Source organism: Patagioenas fasciata, chromosome 7, assembly GCF_037038585.1.
Source record: "Patagioenas fasciata isolate bPatFas1 chromosome 7, bPatFas1.hap1, whole genome shotgun sequence".
Lineage (NCBI taxonomy): Eukaryota > Metazoa > Chordata > Aves > Columbiformes > Columbidae > Patagioenas > Patagioenas fasciata.
In genome coordinates, this window is record NC_092526.1 from 23,492,422 (window position 1) to 23,509,680 (window position 17,259).

Consider the following 17,259-nt stretch of genomic DNA (forward strand, 5'->3'; position numbering starts at 1 on the left):
TTTCCTTCTTTCTCGCCCATTTCGATTTTATCCCTTATATAAATCTGGACAACTGTAGTACTTCCAGAGTGTACATTTTAACTGCAGATACGAGAACTGTTACTATTGCCTCAAACTGTTTAGACTGCTTGTCTCTGTGTATTCCTTTTATAGAAAGAATAAAAATGTTTACCTTTGCTTGAAATGGTTCCTTCTCTCTTGCCACTGAAGATAAGCCATGTCTAGCACAGAGCAGCGGCAGCTTAACTACACATGGTAACTCCATAAAGCAATTTAGCACTAACTGAGAATTCAGTTTTGTTTTTCTTTTACTGTATGTCACTCCCTGCAGCACAATGATCTGTAACATCATGCTGGAGATTAGTTTAACACCGCCTGGGAGGAAACAATCAGCTATCTGCTGACATAGCAGCTCTTGCCCCAAACTTCGATTTTATTTGGCAATAGCCCCATTGAATGCAGGTGAGGCCTCAGGTGGTAAACCTTGCAGATGAGGCCAGCTCTTGGCCATGTGGACCAACCATCAACAGCATAAGGAAAATAAAATATATATTTTTGTGTTTTCTGAAGTGATCTATGACCAAAGAACAGTCTAAACCATAAATATTAAAAGATGCAAGAAAATATAAAACATTCTTCTGTAAGCTAAGGCCTAAGTACTAACCACTAAGCATTAGCATGTGTTTTAAGATGCTAATCTTGCTTGCTTTGGCAGCAGCATGTGTCAAAATTTAACTCCTAGAGAGATGCACAAGTGGATGTGACCATTTGCTGACCCATACAACAGACTCCTTTTTGTGCCCGAAAAACAACTTCTAGAAAATTCCTCCTCAGTCTCAAAATCTTCCTTATTAGCATTTTCTCTGTGCCCAAAGGATGCACATAAAAATCACTCGACTCACAGAAATAAAGCCACAATTTATTTGCTGGCGAGATTCTCGAGCCACAAAAACAGTGCAGTTGAACAGAAAAACGTTATTTCATCTCTGTTTTTCAGAGTACAAGTGCCAACAGCATTTCAGAAACTAAGCTCAAGCCATCACAAACCATTTTAAGCATCAGCCAAGCAGGGCTTAGAAGTGAGGGCTTTTGTACACTCCAACCAAAATAAAACTCAAACAGCATTAAGGTAATTAGAGGATGAATCCAGTCACTGCCCTAGGCAGCGGCAGTAAAACAGATGGGCCACAATCCTGTGGTTTCAGGGTAAACAGCTGATTCCTGGCCACGGCAGCACCCAGCAGCGTGGGAAGTCCCTGTGCTGCCGGTGATGGCAGGAGGAGGGGATGGTGATGGCAGACGGCTCCCAAGAGACAGGGCGGAGGGTGCAGAGAACAGCCAAAATATTCCTGTCTATTGCACATGCTCTGCAGTAGGAAGGCCACACTCCCCCTTTACCCCACCAGAAGGTTCTTTGTCACTCCTAGGTGAGACCTTGGGAGTCACATTTTTTCCACAAAGCCTCTCTCCCCTTCTCTGCTACACCTCTGCCATCAGCAGCCAGGAAGTTAAATGGAAACTGGAAAAGGGTCGTGGGCAGAGTCTTGATGTGAAGAGCAAGAAGCGCTGTGCACGGTCACTGCCCCTCACAGCAGGTCCTGCAGCAGCCACCGCCGCCCTGCCCCGGCAGGCCCGGCACCGCGCACACTGCGGACAAAGCCTGCAGGGAAGCTCATTTCAGCCGGTGCGTGGTAAACAAAAGAGAAAGCCGTGGTCAACCTTTCTTGCCTTGCATGAAATGTTTTCTTGGGAACAAACACTTCTTCAGCATTTGGGTCCTCCACTTGAATATAAAAAGGGAAATGATCCTCTGGCTTAGTCTTGTCTTTGCCATTCAATAGCACAAGGGTAACAAATCATTTCTGACCAAAATACCTTGCACGGGCTTACATCACATTTTTTAAAGATATCATTTTTGGGGTATATTCCCTTTCTCTTTAATAAAAACTATTTTACTTTTACATTACAAAAAACATTGGAGTTTAAAAGTAATGAATAAATGTTAATCCAAAAATAATATTGTTCTGTTAGTTCCTGAAAACAAAGAGATTAATGACAAGGACCTGATGGCACACATGGCCTGGGCCCACGTGGAAAACATGTGGGGTTTCACAAGTAGGGCATCACAAAATTTCCTTTGTTTATGGCAAGATACCTGCAGGGCTGAGAACACCCCAGGCAGCGAGCACCGTGTTTTCTCCCAATTCCCAAATATGCAATATACTGTATGATACTCAGCAACAATGACTGATACTTCTAGACTGTAATCAAGTGTTTAATGCTACTTTAATGTTATCCTTGACACATGATTTCCTCTGAATTAAGAAAAAAGAAAAAGCTTTCAAAACTTTTAGACACGTCAAGGCTCTTCCTCAGGCAGGCAGACACCACTACATGCTGCAAGGTGCTTCAGTAAAAAAGCCACCAAACAAACCACCACCTTCTCCGAGTAAAGACACCAGACAGGCATCTGCTTCAACATGTGGGCAGCTGTAAGAGCTCGGCACGTGTCTGGCTGCATGTGGATGGCAGAGCGTCCCCTGCTCAGAGCCTGCTGTGCTGCCCACACAACCTGCTCAGTGTGAACTAAAGCCCCGTCTGATCAAACACAAACCATTTATAGGTGGAAAGAGGTCCTGTCACCAGCTTAGGCAGCCACTTCATGCCCAGGAAGGGCAGCTGACAGGCAGAGGTTGCCAGCCTGACTGCGCCCAGCTGTGGCCAGGCCAGCCCTGGAGAAGCTGGTGCACCAGAAAGTCACTCCATGGCGAAAGCCATCCATCTACAGGGACATGCCCGAGCCTGTGGACAGAGGGGACAGTCATCAAATGCAGCTCTCCTAAACTGAGGGAGCGTGGTCTGGACAATCGGGTAGTGAGGCGGACTGCAAACTGGCTGAAGGGAAGAAGCCAGAGAGTCATGGTCAATGGGGCAGAGTCTAGCTGTAGGCCTGTATCTAGCGGAGTGCCTCAGGGGCCGGTTTGATTCAATATATTCATCGATGATTTGGATGAGGGACTAGAGTGTACTATCAGCAAGTTTCCTGATGACACCAAACTGGGAGGAGTGGCTGACACGCCAGAAGGCTGTGCTACCATCCAGCGAGACCTGGACAGGCTAGAGAGTTGGGCGGGGAAAAATTTGATGAAATATAACAAGGGAAAGCATAGGGTCTTGCATCTGGGTAGGAACAACCCCAGGTTCCAGTATAGGTTGGGGAATGACCTATTAGAGAGCAGTGTAGGGGAAAGGGACCTGGGGGTCATGGTGGACAGCAGAATGACCATGAGCCAGCACTGTGCCACTGTGCCCACCTGGACACATTCCTGCGTAACCTCATCTGGGTGTTCCGGCTCCGGCGGGGGGAATGGACTGGATGATCTTTGAGGTCCCTTCCAATCCCTAACATTCTGTGATTCCTTACACAAAGTTCTACTGTGACCTTTGGTGCAGGTAGCTACACTCTCTAATGCACATAAACCCCATACACCCAGGCAGCCTCAGACTTTTACCATTAAACCATATTTGCTGTACTTAAACAGAAAACAAAACCAGTTGAATGTATTTTCTTCACATTTTCCAAAGGCATTCCCACCTAGGAGGAGAATAAGAGTACAAAACAATCCAAGGGAAAGATGCAAATCAGCGAAAGCTGGCACTGAAAAGGAAAGCATCCCTTTGGCTGCAGGATGCCACATCACACACACTGTGCCCCAGGAATTTTTTAATGGGGCAAAACTTATTTTTGCCTGCTCTTTTGTCCTCATGTAGTCTTGCTTATACCCCTCCAAACAAGTACAATTAGGTTTCTAATTCATACTAGAGCAAAAATGAGTAAGAGAAAGCCAGCGTGCCCCAGAAAGCTGCAAGGGCTGCTGCCATTTCTCTGATGTAACCAAGTGGGAGACAAGAGAGTATTCTCAGCAAAAGTGAAAAGGCTTAAATAAGGGCATGCTCTGAATAACTGCATTGGTCTTGAGGGAGAGAGGAGAAAAAAAGACCACTCTGCCATCCTGGTTTCTACAAATGTCTGATCTGGCAATAAAAAATTCGTCGGGAATGATTCTAATGGGGTTGAATGAGAGACCCACCAAAACCAGCTAGAGATCAATGCCTTTTATTACCAGGTCTATTACTGCTTCTGTATGAATGATGGGAAAACTCTAATGAGCAATATTTCGTGTATCACAGGCACTACTGCTGCTAAATAAATTCATCTAAGTGATTAGACTAGGTTGCAAATGATCTGTTTCTACATTTTCATTTAACCAAACCAAGGGAAGCAAGTACTCATTTTTCCTGCTCTTTGCCAGATAAATAGTGGCATCTGACTATGAGATGATGACAAATAAAATTTTTTAAAATCCCTTATAACAACAAAAAAGATTCATTTTACACTGGAATTTGCACATGTGTAATGATAAGCAAAACACAGCTGTGGTCCTCTTTCTCTTGAGTGTAGTTTAATGGAGAGGTGGGCAATACCCCTCCCATGAAAGCACAGTTAGCTTACTGTTTAAGAAAAGTTTCAAAACCTCCAAAATTATTTCTTAGTGTTGCTGCAAGTATAAAAATTTAGACCTCAGAGAGGTAAAAAGATGCCACAAGTGCCACCTTGTGGGCATTTAATGAAGAATTTAATGTTGCTTTCTGTTTCTAGCAGGGTATCTCAGCCTCCAGACAACAGCCTGCAGCCAATTTTCAGCATTTCTGGGAATACCATCTTTGCTTCCTGAGAAAAGACAGACACGATGGGAATTGCCACCTGACGCGGCTCTGCTGGCTGCCTGTAGGTGCAACAAGAGCCAGGCTGTCAGCTGGCTGTAACCCTCTGATTTATCTCGCCATAGGAGCTAGGATGGCTCCACAGCTCTATGGGTATCCCAAAATGTCTGGTTTACACAGTAAACAACTTCCAACCAAAAATGCTGTCAAAATCAAATATTCCTCTTTAATTTATCTATTTCAAAGGAAAGCAATCTGTCATTTTTTTTTTAAACTAATTATGGCAAAACTGACCAAGGCTGGCTGCAGCCTCAAAGTGCTGCATCAGTGAGTTAGGGAATTTCCCATCCTCCCTCAGGGTTATTGGGAACATCTTTTGCAAACTTATTTTAAAAGTTCAAAATTGACAGAAATATACCTTTATTGGATGAATTGCATCTTTTAGATTTGGCAGTTAATTTGTCCAAGTATCTTCTATATCAGTACAGTAAAGTCTTGGAGCAATTCAGAGTAATATCAGGTAAACATAAGCTTGAACGCTGTAATCAAACTGCCCTAGTTTAATGCCAGACTAATCTTCATTGGAGATACTGTTTTGATTATGGTTGGTAAAGTTCGTTTGGAAGCCAAGAGAAATACCTGTTGAGGCTATTGGTCTCACACTGCTCCCATTCCAAGCATGGCAAAAGATTATACAGAAGAAAAAGCCCTTCGACATTTCCTTTCCTATTTTTTTTGCCACAAATCCTTCTTTGTCTCCTATTTTAAAAGTCTACCTGCACAGAGACCAAATTCATTTCCCATCACTTGTTTTGTTTCTTCCAAACCTAATTAGCATCAACAAGGGCACATCAGTTTTGCTATAACTTCTAGCCAGTGACAAGTGTTACAGCCACAGCCTCAAGGCATTCACGAAAATACTTTTTGTCTGGATTTCTCTAACATATCCAACAGGGAATATTCATTAGAACTTGATTACACAAATATTCTGAGCAGTCAGCCTAATAATGAAAAAGAACAATATGATATGGCATAAAAGTGTCTTCTAGCTGTAAATTGATCCCTTCCCCTGAGTAAGAAGCCTGGTCGAGGTTGGACAGAAGAGACCCTAGATAAAGGTCAAGCTTTCAGGCACTTTTGAAATACAACTCCTCCATCCACTGCATAATGCCCTAATTTGCTGAATGGGGAGGCATGTTTTACCACAATTTGCTTGGTTGCTTTGATTTCCCCCCCCCCCCCCCCCCCAGCACTGAGATAACAAACTTAAATTCACCTTCCTGCTCCAAAATCCACTTTTAAATAGACCGTTGTGGTTTTACCAAAAGCTGAACCACAACAAAAGAGCACAACACCGACCCTGTCTCCCTATCTGTTGGTGAAAACCTGCCGAGAACTTGTCCTCCCTGGCATTTTAGACTGAAATAGCTGCTGTGCATTCATTAGCCTCCTGGGGAAAACAACAAACAAACAATCCAACCCACCCATTCGCAGCCCAGGCAAAAATCATAGTCACCCGGAGAAAATTAAGAGCAGATCTGATTTCTCACTGCTGTTTTAACCGGCCTCAAGCCAGACTCACATGTTCCAAAGCATGGCTCTCTCTTTAACTATGTCAGGTGGTCCAATAGATGCTGTTGCCTCTCCTTCCCCAAACTTGACCCATGTAAATTCCTAGACCATCAGTTATAACAAACCTATTAAGATTCTTATTACAAACAGATTTTTAATTTTCTGAAGTAGTCGTCAGTAACACGCGCCATTGCTCATGCAAAAATATGTCTTGTATTTACGCCCCTGTTTCCAGAACAGATGCAATACATCAACATTCGCAGTTGGAAGGAGGAGAACAAACTACCACATAAAGTACCCTTGCCTGAAACCATGATTGTTTTATATAGTGCAATGAAGGAAACTCCTAAAAAACATTATTGGCAGGGTCAGAGAAAGGGAAATCGACACAATGTGGTGAGATGCCTTTTCTTGAATTGGAACTAGGCTTTTACTCCAGTTGCTGTGAGCTTTTCTCCAATCTGAGAGCTGGAAGTGTCATTCCTTACTTCTTCTTGTTCTCATATAAAACCTCCACAAGGCCTCCAAAGGCACAAAGTAGGAGGCTACAGGTAGGAAAGCCGAAAACTGCGTTCTTTTTAGGCAATTCCATAGTTCAACATTATAACTGTAGTCAAAGAACCATGGCAAAAATATTTACCCATCAGCCTCTCCTTGTCTATAGCATTAAAACCATCTTTTTTCATAACTCTCTTCCTCCTCTGCAGGTTCATCTCCTGTGCTAGCAAGAACCAACGCAAGGAGAGAGAGCAGGTGTGAGGCCCAGTCTGTGGAGAAGCTGTGCTCTGGGTCTACTCCTGTGCCACCGAGCACGTTGTCAGGCTGGAGCAACACCAAATGACCATCTCAAAGGCAGTTTAGCAGCTCTGCCAACACTGAGAGGTTTTTCTGCAGAGGCCCACCATTTGTTCTCAGTTCCCTCTCTTTGGGAGGATGACAGCAGAGCTTGGCAGGTGGGGGCTGGGAGTGGGCTGCTGGAAAGAGAACTGAACACAAGGGTTTGCCACTGCCCAGCAGGAACAGGAGAGTTGGCCAGAAAGCTCGATATGATCAGTGCTCAGAGATAACCTCCATGTCCGTTCCTGGGTAACTCCATACATTTTTTTTGCCCTGTCCAGGAAATCAATTCAGATGGTTTTCTTGTCTCTGTTTTGAAGTTCTTTCTCCTTTTTTCCACTAATTACAAGACAGACAAATTGGTCTGCAAATAATGGAAACTTAGGTTTATTACCTCTCACTTTATCATGGCACTGTGTTAAACAGGTTTTCAACAATTATTAGCTGCATTTCTGGGATACTGATGCATCCTTACTGGAACTAAGACCCTGCAGGAATGTCCACAAGTGAAAAGCAGACTTTGTCCTACAAAACATGACATATGAACAGAAAATAGGAACAGTTGCTGGAGAGAGCAGCAGAGATCCATGTAGATGAAGTCATCCTACAGAGAAAAGATCCGTATCTCTATTCCTAAGTCTTGACAACGCAATAACCTCCCAGTCAGCGCTGCCTCTCTGGATAACAGCCTTTTTGGTGTCTTTAGCTCCACTTTATAAAAAGAACCCTATAATGGAAACTGGCAGCATGGGAAAACACACCCAGACACAGGGAGAGCTGTAGGATGTGAGAGATCAAAAATCCACTTCATAGTTTTAAAATGATCCTGGCCTATCTAGGTGGCTAGATGGGAACTGCCAGGAAGCAGAATGCTGCAAGCAACTGTCAGAGATTGTGATACACAGGATTTCCATACAGAAATGAGGGAAGATGCTAATACAGTTCTGAGACACGGCAAGCCCTGCCTGTGTCTTCCACAGCTGCTCTTGCACAGCCATGGGAGAAGGAAGATGCCTGCCAAAAAAGGCAGAGTTTTTACATTTGAGAGTCATGACTAGCAGTGGAGCTACCCCACCAACAAAGCATCTAAGCAGAAAAAAAGCTCTTCCTGCTTCTCATAGACCTTTCTACTAAGTAGAAAAAAATGCCAACAAGCTCAGCAGCTGAGTTAGCCAGTGTGAGCTCTCCCTCAGACAAAGCAGTCTGCAGCTCACTCATCTCGGGCATTTTTTGAAGGCATCTCCCTGAGTTACCAGCCCAGGAGTGCAGCACACTGTCCCATACCGGAGCTCACCATGCAGGAGAGCAGCAGTGACACTGGGGCTGCATTTCACCTCCTGCAAATTCTAAACCTGCAGCAGAGCAAGTCAGGACAGAACCATCCCCTTGCTTCGGTCTGATACAGTCAGATGTGGATCAGAGTCTTCTTCTTTCTATATAGCACAGTTTCAGTAGAAGCTAAGGAGTCAGAGATGCTCCATGGAGTTACTGATGAGGTTGCTGCTCTGCCACCCCAGATGGGCAGGGCAGGGTGCTGGGCCAGGGCTGTGAGCACAGCTTGCTTTGACACCATGTGGAAGTGGGCAGATATGCAGTGCAGCCAGGAGCTCCCTGAGAACCACAGTAAAGCAGCAGCACCGCTATATGCACATGAGCTCACTGTTGGAAATGCCAGGATCAGTTTCCCCTCCTTCTCTTGTATTTTTGGGGTGGTAATTTTCCTTTACATACATGCAAATATTTACCTTGATATACTACAAATGTTATTTCTCAATAAGGAAGTACCTGACATAATCTCTCTACCACGTAAATGTTGGCATTGAGATAATATGTAACATCAAGTTTCTGAATGCTTTCTCATGAGGAAGGAGAATCACTATTTTATTCTTCAAATGCCTCCCTGCTTTTCTGGTGTTGATTTTTTCAGCACTTTCAAGTTCCATTTATAAATATACTCTTTGAAAAACCTGAAAAGGAAATCAGTAAAATTAATTGCCGTGTCAAAACCATGCTTCGTTTATTGGAAGGATACACCCATCTGTGCATGTTCTGCCAGTAAGGCAGAGGTGAGGAAGAGCTACATCCTGTATGGAGGGGTTTTTGCAGGTTGTTTGTTTGTTTTTTAATAAAAAGTGATCCAAGATTGCACTGAAGCATTGTGTCCAGATTCATATGGAAACCATAAAATGCAGATGAAAAAGTATGGAAGACTGGCCCTACCAAATAATTATCAGCTACTTTTATAGTCTGCTCTGGATTGTATACTTATCAGATACTATTTCAGCACTGAGGACACTGACTCGTACCCTGACAATGTGAGAACAAGGAATGGTTAGTTACTGTACTAAAGCACTGGGTTTGTTTTTCAGAACTGTACTATTATTGCATTTTTCACAGTGCCCCATTTACTCTGCTCAAGGAATAATTCCATACCTCCTTCTCCACTGCTGCAGCAGGTACTCAAAGACTTTGCTACATGATGCTCTGTGGTACTTGCATTTACTGTAATTTTAACAGCTGCAGCTCCGCTGGCCACTGTGACACACCACCATGCAGTGGGCAACAAACCAATTCCAACATGTAGGAAACAGTGTTTTACCTTTACTTTTGGAGAAGAAATTTCCCTGCAAACAAGCTGCCCCAGGACATTCCATTTCTGGTCCAGGTCAGAAGCCATGTTTTCATTTCAGCTTCTTAAAGGGCAAGGCTACCTATAAGCAGCTGCTCTTGCAACCAAGGAATCAGGAAGACAACAGCAATGGCAGAAGTGCAGGGGAGTGGAAACCCCCACCCTCCATCGCCACCAGGAACACTCATCCCAACCACACTCTGTATTCAACAGAGCCACATTCTGCCACCTGCACCAAAGACAAATGTGACATGGGCTTCCTCACAGAGACGAGCAAGACCGAAAGCACAGTCACCTGTTCACTGTGAGCAGCAAGCTCCAGCTTGCAACTTCAATGATGGTCCACAACCAGAGGATGCAGTTTTCCTAAGGCATTCTCCCAGGGACCAAGATTTGGTCATGTGAAAAAACAGACCACATTATCACATCCTATCAGCACTAAAAATTTTAACTAAAAGCTAATCAGCCCTGACAGTCTCTCCGCAATGCTCATCACGAAGCTGCTAGCAAAGTCACGAAAATACATTTGGGAATGAATGTATCAAAATATATCTTGGAAATCAGACTCCTGCAGGAATAAATAAGATTTTATGAGCACATTTTCCAGTAACTATGAAATCACTTCAGAATGTCACCTTTTTCATTCAGACAGAGCATAAACAAATACTTTGAGTGCTAGAAATGGTAGATGTCCATCAGCTCTTTTAGATTCATAGAGGCTGTTGCACACACAGCGAATACTCCTCTGATCAACCGTCCTCCCCCATTGAGAACTGGGACATTGACCCACCACTCCACAGTACAGCTAAACCCTTGGGAGCAGTGTGGAGAACTGCGGGAACTCCTCCCAGCATCTTCTCAGGTCTGGCCAGCGTGGGTGCTCAAGACCCAGATGCGATACAATTACAGTATCGGTAAATGCTTTAGAAGACCAAATCTTTCAGTGACTTTAAGTGACACTTTTTCTTGTTTCAAGACAGACTCAAAAAAAGGAAAATCTAGAGGGTTCTTAATTTTCTTCCATCGTTTATGAAGATGTACAAGGCAGATACAATCCACCCCACTGAAATGACCACTAAGACATTATAATTTTATGAGGTAGCAGGAAGCATCTCATATTCTGATAAAAACTACAAAACTGCCCTTGACCAAGTCTTGGGTCTGTTTTGTTTAATCTGAAGACGTGTTCCTGTAGAACTGTACGAGCTCTATCCACAAGGTGGAGCAGCTAAGGAGCCTGAGATGTGGATGCTAAGCCCCAGGTTCAGAAAAAGGAAAATGAATTGTCTAACAACGCACAGTTGACTGTTAGACTGCACAGAGCAGTCACCTATGCCTGCACCTTTAGGGGATCCTGATTCACGTGCTTTTATTTGGCAAAAATAACATAGTCTTCCAACAAGATTGTATTAGGTTTATGCCTTGGGTTTACTGATTACCGTAGCATTTAAGTCGAAACTGTGGTACTGCCACTGTATGTAAACACATTCTTTTCTTTACACTGAGATATGGTTTCCATCACATGGAAATCTTTTAGTACATCTGAAAAAAACAAGAACTCTTCGAGCAAGTTACTAAGAGAATAAAGTCCCCAAACCCAACAAGGCGGAAAGGATCAGCTGATTCCAAAACAAATAGAACACCACCTAGATTTACACCTGAAACATCAGTCCTTGGCTGACATGGAGTGTGCACCAGCAAAGCCTGGGAACTCTTCCTGGATCCTCAGATCCAAGTGCATTTCATTTCAACACCGCCGGAGGAGATTCTGCGATGTGCAGACTGCCGCTGCTCCCCAGCAGGTCGCTTGGTGCCAAGGAGGAAAGGGATGTCACTGCTCAGTGCTGGGCAGTATCACAACAGAGTTTCTCTGGAGAAGATTCCAGAATTTCATCTTAATTCATTTACTTGTGCACACAGCTGGACCTGCCCTTTTCAGCTTCAGCAACAGTCCTCAAACCTCTGATTTTTTTAAGATTCTTACACAAATTCACAATTAATAGAAAATACAATTTTATACCAGTCAGTGCATGAAGCACACTTCTGAGCACTAAGCTGAGGAGTCATGACTGATTTTTTTCTCATCCTCATTTATAAGTGTTAGTGTCACTTCTCTGATATTCTGATCAATTGATACCAATTTACTAGTTAATAGATCCATCTTCTTTTCCCAGTTCCTACGCAGGTTTCCCTTTCAATTTTTTCTTGAGAATGAATTGCCAGCAAAACCTTTTCAAGGTTGCTCTCCTTATTTGCTTGATTAGGTTCTACAAATTAGACAAGGTTAGCACAGCACCAAGTAGAAAATAATCTTATGATTCTCAGCACTTGGACACTTTCCCCTCAAGACACATGAATGGGAGTTGGAAGACTGAGTTTCTCTCTAACATGGTTTCCATTTTTAACAAATCACCTTCTGTTTTACAGCTTGTTAAAAAAACCCCACCAAACATTGTACTAATGTCCCTAAATTGTTTTGTCTAATTAAACTATTTGAACTTCCTGTTGTGACTAGATGCTGAATTGCTTTAATCTCCTTTAAAATTAGCCTGTGTCAGTCTATATTGAATGAAGTCTACATGTTTCAAACAAGGGCTAAACACTTCAAGAGCATCTACTGTAACTGCGTTAAAAAGACCAATTTGAATTCACTGCTTTACTGGTGAGAAAAATCCAGTATAGGCAGTGTAATGTGCGGTTTGTGTTCACTCTGAAAACTGCTTCAAGAGTGTAAGATGAGCAATGAAATTCTTTACGTTTGGTGGGTTTGGTTGGTTGGTTGTTTTGTTTGTTTGTTTGCCTAGAAGCATCAGTGCTGGGTACCATTCCTATAGCCCTTCGCATTTATGCTGCCTGTAGTGACGAAATGCCTCAATTCCATGAACAAACTTCCATTACCTAGTTCAATTAAGGAACAGATTCAAAGAGCACTTTTCTGACACTAAGTGACTCTTCAGTTAAGGGGCTCTGCCTGTAAGCAAAAGTTGACACCATCAGAGCTAGCCACAAGTTTTAAGTGTAGTTCAGGGCCATGTATAAAAATACAGAGGAGAACAACTTGAATTGTAGGTGATCTCTTTACTTCCTGTTCCTATAAGGCTCCACACATAATACAAGAAAAAAGCAGATTAATTTTTGAGTATTTCCTATCCTGCAGGGAATCCACAGGCATTACATGTTATGAACCATTTTTAAAGAGACATTCACTTTCTATGCACCTGTGACTAAGCTAACCAAACACTCTAAAATTTAAAAGCCTTCCCTAAGCAACAAAACATTTTATTTAGCGAACAATTAACTGATTTCATTTCTCTCTTTACAATTGTCACATTAGAAAATATGTGCTTGTACCAACATAAGCACACCCTACCTTTCAAAGCAGCTGTGAGACAGTAAGCACAGTTTGCATGGAAAACAGTAATTGCAAGTGCGTAGAACTTAAACCAGTCATTTGTTAATTAGCATTTCAAGTAAGGAAGAACTTATTTGTAAAGGTTTACTTCATGCCTGTAGTGGTAAATAAATTCACAGAAAATTCCTCCTGTGCATTTACAACACCAGAGCTCACAGCTGTGGAAAGGAATTATGTTAAGCGGGCAAATTAATATTTGCGTGCTCTTTCAACAATGTACGGACACCTGAAATGGAGGTATAATTGGTTTCTTTGTCCCTACCCTCCCTGTCTGTAGCAATGTTTTGCTTGTTTCATCTCATATTTTCCCTATATATTCCTCTAAAAACTGCCCTTGTTCATTATTTCCTTAAATAACCAGATCTGTCATGCTGACTACAGCTCTATCTCTAATCCCATTCAACTGCAGCCCCTCATCAGAGTGCAAGCACTTCAAAGATTAAAAGAAAATTGCTTCACTTCTTATTTCTTAACCACTAATATCCAGGAGGGTGACTTTTAATCCATTGGCAGGCTCTCAGCAAGAAGGCAAGGGCATGAATAACTAATGACAAATATGTCCATGAAGATTCTCCTGTCCGTTTTGAAATGTCTTCCTTTGTTCACACAAACCAGTTGATGAGCAAACAAATGAACACAAAGGGAATTCATAAAACATACAGACAACCCAATGGCACTAAAACTTAACGTAAAAATGTTTTTCTTTCAAAGTACAGCACTGACTTTCCTGAAACCCTTCTCAGTACATCCAGAGACACAACCAAGCAGCAGCAGCAATGGGATAACTTAACATTTCCTCTCCTTTTTCCTCTATATTGTTTGTTATCTTCCCCGCACTTGAGTCATCCAAGTGGAATGACAGCACACACCTCAGCCCTGTCACTGGAGATCTCACAGCTCAGGACATTAACAGATGGGCTCTAGGAAGCCTACCCACAGAGACAGTACTGATTGCTCTTCCTGTCCCTGCGAAGCTGCTGCCCCTCAGAGGGACGCAGAGCAGAATCAGTGGGTATCCTTGAGCTGCTTCCCTGCTAAACCTGGCGAGTCACTTCAGCCCAGCTCCATCAAGGCTGGGCACGAAGCCACTGATTTTGTGCTGAAACAGCAGAGAAGGACATCGGCTTATCCACCATTCCAGTTGCTGCAGTGGGCAGGAAGAAATGCTTAGAGAGGAGAGAGGCTACACTGTCAATCACCACCACCTCCTGCAAGGGAAGGTGAATCTGCTGTAGGACAAAAACCAGCACTAGAATCGGACATCTGGTCAAGTTCCAGATATTTATACACACTGGCTATGAACGTCTGCACTGTTTTGTAGACAAAGGCATTTTTAAAATCCCAGACAGCTCTTGGTAGGTAATTCATGAATATGGATATAAAATTAATCACACCCATTATTTGCAACAAACACGCTCAGCCAGCATTTTTTCAGTTCTCAGATACATTGACTGTCTTCCAGTCTTCTACTGACGTGGTCCTAGTACAGAACTTGCTTTCCTGTGCTAAATCAAATCCACACTGTAGGTGTTTGGCCACTAGAACATAAATTCAATGGACAGGCAAAACCTACTTTCTACTAGTGTCACAAAATGCCAAGTCACATACCAATGACTGCCTATGGTCACAACAGGCCATTTCTGCCACCATAATTCTGTGTAAGTATGAACCCTTTCAGGATGACAGTCTTGCCCATGGTAGTGGTTGAAAAGTAACAGAAGTATGTTTTCAGCCAACAACTTCCATGCTCTCCCATCCCTGATTGCTTCCGACAGGGGCTGTTCTTCCTCTACATCTCTGTGGAGCACTTGACCACCCCTCCTTCATAACCCACAACACACACTGACTCATCAGCTGTACGACTGCGCTGTGGGAACATGGGCAGCCCCCCGCCACCTTCCAAACAGACAAGAGTCAGCACAGGATACCTTGGAAGGTCATGACTGGGAGAACATGACAAGATGAAGAAAAGAATATTAAAATAACTGAGAAAGTCAAGAGTTTAAAATACAGGTGCCTGACTTAGGAATGCCACTTTATTTAAAAGCTTAAGTTAAAATATTCTTAATTTTGCAGCCAAAGCTGGTAATGACACAATATGTACTCACCATGGAAAAAGCATGTATTTTCAATAGCCTAATATTTTGACTTTTGGTTACCATCTCCAGTGCCTGTGGAACAACCTGCACCATTCTTAGCAAGCTGAAGTTACAATGTTACAACACAATATACACAGTAGGCTATTTTACAAAAGCCAATCTGCCATTTCAGCACTCTCTATATTCACTTGTGGTTGTAAATTAAAGCGCTTAATGCCCACCCTGCACCTGGCAACGTGCAGGGCCCCCACACCTGCACCAACTCCTCCAGAAGTCCAAGGGTTCACGTAAACTCAGTGACAAGACCAGGCCTATAATGACAGACGGCTTACTCCACTGTGAACTATGAATTACCACTTTTTGCATCCTGAAAAACTCAGGCAGGAAATATAAACTTAAGTGACAGCACTGTAACTAAATCCAATACCACATAGATTTTATCTACAGAGAACTATTTTGCAACATACGCTAAATTTGTTTTTAGACAGAGCTTAAAAGCCACAATAATATAACAGGTGTCAAAGTTTATTAAAACCCAGGAAAGAGTTTTTATTTCTTTAGGAAATTGTACAAGCCTAAGATCCATGAGACGAATGAAAGCAAATAATTTGTTTACACAGGAAGTAAAATCCACAGTCTAAACACAATAGACAAACTTCGTATCATCACTTATTCACTAGAAATCACTTCTGGTGTACAAGCTTCTCAAACGAAAGTCTCTCGATTATCCAGTCAATGCTGCACTGATGTTAGTCATATTAATTTCTGCTTCCCTTTGCTTTGTTGCATTTACCTAATGATGCTTGAAGCAGTTTGTAGCTTTATTTTCCCCACTGTAAAATTAAGCATACTAAGCATAAGCAAGCTTAATAACCTTACTTGAGAGAATCCACATGTTCCAACAGTTAAAACTACAGTTTTCACATGCTGCTTCCCACTATGCCGTCTCAGGCTGGGAAGCCAACCGAAGCCAACACTCGCGTTCTCCCAAACCCGTCCTTTCATTAACTGCTGCTATTAAACACAATTACAGGAACGCATCTAACGGCTACAGGCAATCCAGCCCCACACCCCGAGGCTCCCGGGGGTCTCTCGTTCGCCGGCCCACGGCTCCGCCGCGCTGCTCCTCGGGCTTGCGGAGACACCGTAACTTTCACGCGCCCATCGCGCCCCGCAGCCGCGGCCAGTACCGGGGGCTCCCCCGGGGACGCCTCATCCTCCCGCCACCCCGGGCGCGGGGCGGTGCGGCGGCCCCGGCCTGCGGCAGCGCTCCGGGCCGGCGCCCACGCCCAGGCGCTGCCGTGCGGCAGACAATGAGGGCCGGCAGCCCCGCGCCCGTCGGGCTGAGGCGGCGGTTACTCACCGAACAAGGTCAGAGCCATCGCGGCGGCGGGGCGGGCCCGGGGGGCGGCGGGGGCTGGCCGGGCGGCGCGGGGCGGGCATTGGCGCGGCAGCTCTCGCATCAGCGGCGGGGCGCGCCTGCAACACAAGTTGGGCGCGGGGCTGTCAGGGCGCCCCGCGGCACCGGCGGCCACTGCCACTTGCTGCCGCGGGGCGGGGCGGCCGCAGCCCGCGGCAGAAGGGAGGGCAGGGCCCCGGGCAGGGTGGGGGGAGACGGCCGGAGACGCGCGGTAGCGGCGGGTAGCTCCCCGCTCCCGCTCCTCCCGCCCCCCGCCCGCGCTCACGCTGCGGCCCGCCGCCTCGGGGAGCCATCTTGCGCCGCCACACGACCCGCCTTCCTCCCGCCGCAGCCGGCGGGACGGTTCCCATGGCAACGCGGCCGGCCCGCCGGGGCACAAAGGGACGCGCCGTCTCCTCATGTGGGGCGGCCGGCCCCTCCCGCGGGGGGGAAGCACGGCCGTCCGCCCTGGCCCCCTATCCCCTCACACGTACAAGGCACCGGCCGCGCCCGTCCCGTCCCTCGGGCACCCGCCAGGGTCAGCCCGGACGGCTCCTCTCCGCTGAGATCACCCTCAAGGTACCGG

The 17,259-nt window shown here is 44.7% G+C and overlaps 1 protein-coding gene across 1 annotated transcript in view; it reads right to left on the reverse strand.

Annotated features, from left to right (window-relative positions):
- The window catches only part of CHN1 (chimerin 1), a 100,318-nt gene extending 83,274 nt beyond the window's left edge, over positions 1 to 17,044 (reverse strand). The window contains exons 1-2 of the mRNA XM_065841197.2: positions 16,960 to 17,044; positions 16,638 to 16,753 (exon numbers count right to left, since the gene is read on the reverse strand). Coding sequence (XP_065697269.1) covers positions 16,638 to 16,737 — 100 coding nt within the window. The 5' untranslated portion in view covers positions 16,738 to 16,753; positions 16,960 to 17,044. The remainder of the gene's footprint in view (positions 1 to 16,637; positions 16,754 to 16,959) is intronic.
- Between the last annotated feature and the right edge of the window lie 215 nt (positions 17,045 to 17,259).